At 35.7% G+C, this 9,412-nt stretch overlaps 1 protein-coding gene across 1 annotated transcript; it reads right to left on the minus strand.

The window, feature by feature from the left end:
• Positions 1 to 1,982: 1,982 nt before the first annotated feature.
• LOC137748649 (aspartic proteinase 36-like) lies at positions 1,983 to 7,333 on the minus strand. The gene is made up of 10 exons (XM_068488816.1): positions 6,872 to 7,333; positions 4,738 to 4,867; positions 4,374 to 4,627; positions 4,044 to 4,271; positions 3,681 to 3,843; positions 3,471 to 3,544; positions 3,282 to 3,378; positions 3,082 to 3,145; positions 2,632 to 2,703; positions 1,983 to 2,472 (listed from the first exon to the last, which is right to left on the minus strand). The coding sequence occupies exons 1-10, from the start codon at positions 7,117 to 7,119 to the stop codon at positions 2,300 to 2,302; spliced, it is 1,503 nt and encodes a 500-aa protein (XP_068344917.1). The 5' UTR covers positions 7,120 to 7,333; the 3' UTR covers positions 1,983 to 2,299.
• Between the last annotated feature and the right edge of the window lie 2,079 nt (positions 7,334 to 9,412).

Here is a 9,412-nt window from a genome sequence, read left to right on the forward strand (position 1 = left end):
GATGATGTAATTGCTTACAATTGCAAAGTTAGGTAAGGTTGTGTGGAAAACAACATAATTAGGTGCAATTAATGTGTTTTGTGTGGTAGTTGGAAATCTTAGTTTAATTAAGTGTGTGGTGTAGCTTTCATTTGGTTTGCTATAAATACCCAAGTCCCCAAGCATTGTAAATCATCCAAGGAAAAACAAAGCCTAGAGCTAAATAAGAAAAGCTTTGCTAATTAGTTTGTTTTGTGAGCTTTCTTTAAGAGTGTGCTCTATTTTCTTCTTCTTGGGATCATTAGAGTTATCTTGGATACTCTTCTTATTCAACAAGCTGTTCAATGGAGTGGCCGGGGGAGTTGACGCATTAAGGCCCCAAATATCAAGTAGAATATTGAGTCCTGTTTTCTGGTTGAAAGTTGTAATTTTTTGGTAGAAATTAGTGTGTTAAGTGTAACGTAAGTTACGAAGCCCTTGAACACAAATTAGCAAGCCAAAGAGTTCTATACACTGAGGAAATCTTCACCGAAACCAAGCGGTGTCCAGTATTTCATCATTTCACAATTTCATGTGGTTGATCCTCATTATTTGCACAGGGTTTGGCGCTACAAGGATTTTCCTTCCTTCTTTCTTTTTTTTTTTTTTTTTTTTCATTAAGAAATAAGATTGTCAGGTTACGATAATATGAATCAATCAAGAAGGAAGAGAAACCCTACCTTATCCCAGAGAGGAAAGAGAATTGAAGAACCTTCATTTCCATTGGCTTGAAATGTAAAAGCTGAAAACTTAATAGGATTTGAGCAGCTTGTGGTTATTACTTGGCAATATATAAAACAAAATATTTGAAGCCCCTTTACAAGCCAGGCATAAGAGGGATTTAGCATGGATTATAACCCATCAATGGCAAATTCCGTAGATAAGAAGCTCGGTTTACCTGTGGTGCAAGCTTTCACTGAAACTGATAACGTAGTTCAATTTTTCTGTTCGTATAAGCCAACAATGGCACACCTGAAGTAACAATGGCATCTTTCTCCTCTGTTAACTGCTGACATGGCAGGTGCAGGCCCACTCCCTCGGCCAACTAAAACAAGAGCGGATGAGTAGGAGAGCTTCAAGGGCAGTATACAATATAGGAGATTCCCGAGCCTGGATGGAGGCCACGGTGTTCTCATACAGAGGCCCCACATTATTCATAATGGTGGCCACAAGGTCTTCATCTGGTATGGGAGAACCAGAGTGCCAGTTGATCAGCCAAGGAGTTGATTTTTATCCAAGAAGTCGGTGATTGAGAGGTCACGACATCGCATGTTCATTAGCTTGCCAGGGAGCTGGACGACACGGTTATGCGATGAGGATGCATACCATTCTTGCAGCGTCTTCCATGCATCTGGTGCACAGGTTTTGTTCACAATGACAGACAGAACATTGGGAGTTAAGGAACTCGTTAACCAGGACTGTTCCAATTGATCTTGCTGTATCCATGTTTCGTAGAGAGGGTTAATTTCGTCAGTTAACCTTCCCTCAGCATTGGAAACAAAGGCTGGAAGACAGACCGACATCCCATCCATGAAGGACAAGGGGAATAAATTGTGCACGCCACCAGGGGTACTTAATGCGGTCTAATTTAATCGTGAGAAAGTACGCAACATTAGGGTGAGGGATTGGGTTGGCAGCGGTAGTGGCTAAGTCCATGATGAGGGAAGAGATGTTTGTAGTAGGACAGAAACGGATGATACCAAGATAGAAATTAAAGAGGGATGAGTCGCTTCTGTTTGTGTTTCCAGTTGCAGCGGCTGAGATGCTGCCGATTTTGAATTTGAGTTGAGATGGAATATCTGTTCATCAACTAGGACTTACTGTTGATTGATACCCTAGGCATGAAAGATAATGTCAATGTTGTTAAATGACTAATCTATTTATTCCAATTTGTTATACTGGTTTTCACATAAATGAAATTCAACAGAGGGCTGGCAACCTCAAAGCGAAATTCTGTACCACGAAGCAAAAATCCACTGCTATATATGTATGAAATGCGTAAGTTTATGAATGTCATTTACAATGGTGTCAATCAATATAATGAAAGTTGTACTGTGTGCCTGTTGAAATAATAACCCTAACCAAAACCAAAAATAGAGAAAAGAATAGCTGACATGACTTCTGTAAAAGTGAGTGGTCTCGCTGAATGCTACCATGTTAACTCATGAGAAACTGCACAATCGTCACAAGTATCAAACCAAGAATGGTAACCCCAGATCTGTCGCCCTAAGGTGTACAATAATCCCATCGCACGCGTGCCAAACAGGGCCTATATCCAGTGCTACAGCGATGGGACAATGTGAATGATTGACGTGAGAACAAGGAAAATCATCATGCTTGTTGTCATCAGCTTGAAGGGGTCGTTGCGCGCTGAACCACTAAGGCCTATCGACCCTGGATTAACAGATGCAGTTCCGGTACTTGTATTCGTAGAAACGCTGACTGACTTTGAACCTGGGAGAAATATTCATAGTTCATACATTCACAAATAAAAACACCACTAGTATTTTCTGGTGCTTTTTTGCTCGTACTTTCGGAATATGATTTTCATATGGTGGATGAAATGAGTGCTGAACACTTGGAATAAGGTATAAGAGTAATATCTGAACTTACAGTTATATTGAGCCCAACCAATCCGTTGATTCGCCAAATCATACACAATGATTTTGTCTTTTAAGACGAGGTCTGTCGGAAAAGATGAAAATATTACTGTTATCTTAATGAAAGGAAAAATTTAGACACAATTATATGAATGAATAAGCTATAGCAGATGTGATGTCCTAACAAGCAGATTTCCAGTCACACAAGCAAAATTTACTTATATGAAAGAGAGTATATATAAACTAGAACCTAATCTGCAAGTTTATATTTATCCAATTCGTCAAATTTGTCATACAGAACTAACACAATGGGAAGGGTTGAAAACTTTTGAGCTAATAGCGTTAGCCATTGGATTTGCACAAGCGATCTGATGAATGACTGCTCATCAAGATTTAAAACTTCAGGCTGTTAGTGAATGGTGTTGCAACAAACTTGAATAAAAGTTGCATTCATTTTTCATACCTCCTAATACAGTTTGTTGACCCTGATTTTTCCCGATGCCGATGCACCATACTTCAGCACCATTCTGTAGTCGGGAAAAAAAAGAAGATGAAATCTTTGGTTTCAGTTCAAGATGCAGCGTAAGGAGTAGACAGAGTCATATAACAAAAAAAAAAAAAAAACCACTCAGAAGTAAATAAACTACACAAAAAGTAACTCACCATAGAGTTCTGCTGTAAAAGGTAGTCCTCGGGTCTTAGAATCATGGATGCATTGCCATCAAAGTTCAAGCTAACTTGAGGAAATGCAGTAGAGATGCTGAACGGGGTTATGCACACTTTAAGAATTACAGTTCGAATGAAATAGCAACGCTCAATGACGAATAGTGCAAAAATATTGAAAATGTGAACCTGGAAGTGACTATGTAGCACTGATCTCCCTGAGAGGTGACAGGGGTCACGGATTGTGAAACAGCGCTTGTTATCTGCAAAGCAACGAAATAACACGTTATTCAAACAGTAATCCAGGTTGAATTAAGTTTGAAAGTACGAAGAGAGAACAAATCACCGGTACACAAAATAGATCAATTGAAAAGTAAATTTTTTAACAAGAACTATTACAGCGTTGACGAAAGGATCATAGGCATTTTCTGCAAGGTATGCCAAAGTTGTCCCGGAGTCAACTATGGTTCCTTGGGTGTTCGATGTTGCAAACACTGATGAATCAATGTCAAGTTTTTGGCCATTAACAGCAATGTTGTTCAGATTTAAGTTATAGTGAGCCCTGAAATTTCGGACATGAACAATTAGATATAGTTAAACTTACTCATCCAAGGGTTATATGATTCAAAATCCTCATTTATCACTAAAAATATCTTTTATGATGCATGTAAACTTAAGTGAAATTTTACTGCTGTTCACTTGTCAAAGTCGAGCTTATGATATGTTACGAAATTTAGATATTACTTGTACTGTTGCACATACTGATTCTGGACAAGTGGGCTATAAACTATGTTTGGTTCCGTGATCTCGCCAAGAACCAAAATCCCTCCACCGGTGTCATCTCCTCTAAAGCAGTGAGAAAATACTTTTGGTGCCAATCCCTGTGAAGACAGCTGGGAGATGACGGAAAGTTCGTGCTGCCCAAATCCAAAAATCCCATCAACTGCTGAAGCTGTTTTCTGCAAGACCCCTGTTGCTGAGGTGCTACAACTGTTTCATAATACACCATTTGAGACCATGTTCAATCAAAATATGGACAGAGTATACGACCGTTGTGCTTACTTATAGTGCAAAGTACATCATATAACTTACCCAAAGACAATGTTAGCTGAAGAGTTTGAGGTACCAGACTGATCACCGCCGGCTCTGTCAAGAAGCAACAAGTCTGATACATAGTAGCCTGATGCGCCACTGCCATCGCCGTACTCGAAATCATAAGTGCACTGTTTATTTTGTGCATCACAGAGAGAATCTTGATTCTGCTGTCCAAGGGTACACAGTTTATCCGAACAAGAGACCAACGAGGCTGTTGAGGAGCTACTAGGATCAAAATCTTTCAGCTGGATCTGTATGAAGAAAAATGGTCAGCAGTATGTTATTTCTATGTTCCGAAAACTTGACAAATTTGAATTCGGAGAGGAAGGATGAGAAGGATTAAGAGAGGTGATGAGTTTACTTTGAGTCCAGTCGATTGGGGGCAGCCACTGCAGGAAGTGCAGCCAACCCACAAAACATCACTTCCGGTGTCAATCTGAACATAGTACTCTGTTGCAGGTGTACCCAATTTCACGCTTGTAAAATAAAGCCTACGATCAAGTCATAAGTCCGAAGAAATTAAGGATATTATAATCAATAAAGAAGTACGATAATTTATCAAAATAAGACAATTATGTGTAAAATCAATCACTTAATGATTCTGATACTACACAACTGTTATGTGTTGTGAATCAATACATAAACTGTACGTTACATATTGATGAGCTTGTTTGGTTTTCTTTGTTTTGATCAATGGAACAAATTAAGATTCCAACTTGACACATTTCTAACTTTGTGAAGCAAAGTACAACTAATCAGTAGCTAGTTTGTATTCTAAAAAGACCAAACCGCACTAATAGCCCATGGAGTTTACTTGGATTTTCACTTTCGTCCATGTAGTTTTTTGTTACATTTTTGTCCTTGTAGTTTTGTTTTTATTCACTTAAGCCATTCCCTCAATGAAATTGATTTTTTTTTTTTTATCTTTTTGTTCGCATCTTCTCATTTAAAAAATGAGAATTTAACAGATTGAACTAATGGTTGTGACGGAATTAATGAAACTACAAGAATAAAAATGCAACAACAAAAAGTACGAGGATGAAAGTGAAATTCCGAGTAAGTACTACAAAAGGACCTCCTTAAAATACAGTCCCTTAAGCACCCTATCAAACCCATGTCATTCCACAAACAATTGAAGGAACCCAAAACGAAAAAACAGACAGAAAAAGAAAAAGTTTGCCCTCTTGTTTCCAAGTAATGATGTGGATTAGATAATGTGATTGCGTCCCTTTATCGTTACTTTATAACCAACTAATCTAACCCTATCTTTACTTCAAAACCAATATGAGTAAAGCAGAAGAAAAAACAAAAAGAAATGTAATTAACAAAACAAAAGCAAGTAAACAAAACAAAAACATATATATATATATATATATATCTGTAACTCAAAGAAGTATTTGCATTAATTCAATGATTATTGGGTCTAAGTCAACGCTAATAAAATATTAAGACGTGAACCAAATGAATTAGAACGCTCTTTTTCTAGAATATCATGATATATTACTTACGTCATGATTCGTAAGCACATATAGTTGTCATATTTTCCAGTATTTATCATGACAGAAGACGTGTGGACTAACTAAACATGTTTTGCAACATTTACAAGAAGAAAAAAAAATCAACGATACAGAGAGGAATAACAAGAGTTAAATCATTAATTAATGGGATTTTTGAACTTTAATTCTTGAAGAAGATTAAAATTTAATAAAAATCTGGTGTTTGATTAGATATTGATTTTAGTCTTTCAATGTGTACTTAATTCAAATTCATATTATATTTTTGTTTAAATATTTAATAGGTATCTATGTTATTACATTAAATTTTAAATTTATTATTATACACATGTTAATTCATTAATTTTATTTAACTTCTTCTAATTAGTGTATCTAAACGTCCGTATCATAATATATTTTACTAAATTAGTGTACCGAAATATTTGCACCTAAATATATTATGATACCTAAATACATTGTAGTGAATTAGTGGCACATAAGAAAATATGCAAAAACATAAGTGTACCAAAAATTCCGTACCTAAATATATGATATTAAACTAGTGTACCAAAATGTTCATATCTGAATATATTATACTAAACTAGTGTACCAAAATGTTTGTACCTAAATATATTATATTAAACTAGTGTACCAAAATGTTCGTACCCAAATATATTACAATAAATTAGTGGCACATAAGATAATATACAAAAATATAAGTGTACCGAAAAATATGTATGAAAATATTTTCTTATATAAGATACTTATCATAATGAGAATTAAAAAATTTATAATATAATCTTAAAATTTTATTTATGAACACCATAAAATTATAAATAAAAAAAAGACATTAAATACATAAATTGACATTAAATAGAGTCAAGGGACTAAAATCAAATTTTAATCCTGTATAAGACATTTTTTCTAAACTTCATCTTATTTAAGGATTAAAATCTAGTTTTCTATTAATTAATTACTGAATTTGCAAGAAATTATATTTACCCGACTAGGTATGGATTGAAGGTTCCCCCAACGGGGAAACTGATGACACCACTTGGACTTGGCGACTGCTGCAACATCCTTCCATGCCTGACTCGATCACGAGCTCTGAGTTGACTCAGTTCCACTTTGTGATTTGTTGGAAAAGCTCTCTCCAGAGTTAGAGTGGCGGGAAAACTGCACAGAACCACCGCATGCGGCATCAGTAGCACGACGGCAATCAGAAGCTTTCCCAGCAAAACTGCCGCCATCTCTCTCTCTCTCTCTCTCTCTCTCTCTCTCTCTGTGTCTCTCACTTTATTTCTCTCTCCCTCTTCTCTTCTCCTCTCTCTGCCCCTCAAAGAGTGAATATATAACAACAGGGTAATAGAATTTTCAAAACAGGAATGACGTTAGCTTTTATATTTTATTTCATATCATAAATAAATTTAATGCTTTAATTTGGTTTCAACTTCCTTTTTTTCTTCTTCTTCTTGCCACCAGCGTTTCAGCTGGGACGACCTCCACCGGTCCCGAGTCTCTCCCTTAACCTAACATCTATACGCATTTAGGCTAATTTTGACCATTTAATTAATCTATTGAACTAAATTAATCCACGTTAGATTAGAACAGAATACACGTTTCTGCACCTTAGCACCCTACTCTATCCCACACCACGAGTCTTCTCTCTTGCCTTCTACCCCGCTTTTCTTCCGCCGGCCGCACAACGCCATAGTAATCGAAAAGCTTAAACTACTGTGTCGTAATTGTCCAAATGGAAAATTCAATTTCAACTAATATTCAATTTGCCTTTGGCATGACAAAAATAGAGTAGTTACGAAAATAGGTGTGCTTTGACTTTTTATTTTTTATTTTTTTATTAATCGTGTTCTTCTATTGGATCACAGCAAAAGACATAATTAGAAGGATGAACTGATTTTAGTTACCCAAAATTCAAAATTCATAGCCTAAGACATTACTCCTTACCCTTCAGGCATCCATCATATATGAAGCCTGTTGTAAGTTTAACTTTCTTTGGTAAAAGACAAGTACATGGCTGGAACCACACAGCAACCACTGGAAGTTTTTTGTGATTTTGGCAGAGAGATGCTGAGTGATATGGTGCGACGGGGATCTCAATCTAAATTTGACGTGGAAGAATTATATTATGTTAGATTAGTTGAATGGCCACGATTAGTGTAAATGCATGTAAATACAAAGATAAAAAATGCGGAGATTTGGAATACACCTTCACTAGGTGCGTTTAAGCATGATGTCTTTTAGTTTAAATAAAAAAATTTAGTTAAAATATCATATTTTTAGTTTAGGTACTAATGAAAAAGTCAACCAAAATAATTCACTAAATACTATTATATATAATTAAAAATTAGTACATAACCCTAATACGTTCCGACATGTCAACGTTTTCCATTTCCGGTCTCTAGGTCACTGTTCAACGGTTAATTTAAAATAAAAACATACTAGGTGATGAATGTTCTAGTAAGGTCTCTAGTTTTATTGTGTGCATGTAAAAATAAAAAATAAACTCACTGAATAAACAGAATTGAAGATGAAAAAAATTTCACCTATTTCTATTTTTATGTCATTGTTGAACAATGACTTGAAATTTTGTAGCGACTTGAAAAAACTTCTAGTATCAATGACAATGGCCAACAAGAATTTTTGGCACTGAAGCCGGTGGTCTGTAGATCGTGCGTAATGGGGGTGAATATATAAATATTTTACACAAGAAAAAATATAGTTGTACAACCAAATTAAGCGAGTTTCTTGTTACCATAACAAGACCCCACAAAATTTCAGGATATGTACAGTTGACGAGGAAATATGTTCAATTTCATTTGATTGAATGGTTCACTCTTGTAAATAATATTTTCTTATTGTACAAATTTCATGATCAAAATGGTTCAATTTCTTAATATTCAATTTAAAGATCATTCTACAATAAATCATTTAAATCGGAGATCGTTTACTTATCCAAATGTAGCGGATCGTGTATTTTTTTTCTTTCTTCTTTTTATTGTGTGATTGTACCTGAAAATGCTCGCGGGTTTTTCTTAGTCCCTTCTCCACTGCACATTAGGAGTTACAGGTGGGTTTGCTTTCTCCTTTGAGAAGAGGCTAGGTTTGATTCATCAAGAAGACAATTTTGGTTTAATAATTGGTTTTATGCTTAGTTGCTTCAAAAGGCTTTGTTTCCACTTTCTCCTTTGACAACATGAATTGTTAGCTACAGCTTTTAGTGCTTAGGTGATATTTGATGAAATTGTTATTTTGATCAATCAGTCTGGACTCTCCACTATAGACTTGAAGCCAATAATTGTTTCAAATACAACTGCGTCAAATAAGGATTGAAACTGAATCAAAAGGCTTGAAATCTTACATAAAACCCATAAATTAAGAACTCCATCAAAGTGCATGAACATGAGGACGGTTCAACAACACACTTCTTCCAACATCCTTCAAAAACTTGATTTTGATTTTTTTGAACTTGGCTACAGCTTCTTGCATGTTTATTCTCTCGTCCGGTGGCACTGGCTCTGCACA

The sequence above is a fragment of the Pyrus communis genome, chromosome 10 (genome assembly GCF_963583255.1).
Source record: "Pyrus communis chromosome 10, drPyrComm1.1, whole genome shotgun sequence".
Classification (NCBI taxonomy): domain Eukaryota; kingdom Viridiplantae; phylum Streptophyta; class Magnoliopsida; order Rosales; family Rosaceae; genus Pyrus; species Pyrus communis.

Bases quoted from the DNA above. Each gene is read 5' to 3' on its own strand.
- LOC137748649 (XM_068488816.1), bottom strand. From the start codon at position 7,119: ATGGCGGCAGTTTTGCTGGGAAAGCTTCTGATTGCCGTCGTGCTACTG. The intron at 4,628-4,737 runs GTAAACTCATCA...TTCTTCATACAG, and splicing joins CCCAATCGACTGGACTCAAA to ATCCAGCTGAAAGATTTTGA. The intron at 4,272-4,373 runs GTAAGTTATATG...ATTATGAAACAG, and splicing joins TCAGCTAACATTGTCTTTGG to TTGTAGCACCTCAGCAACAG.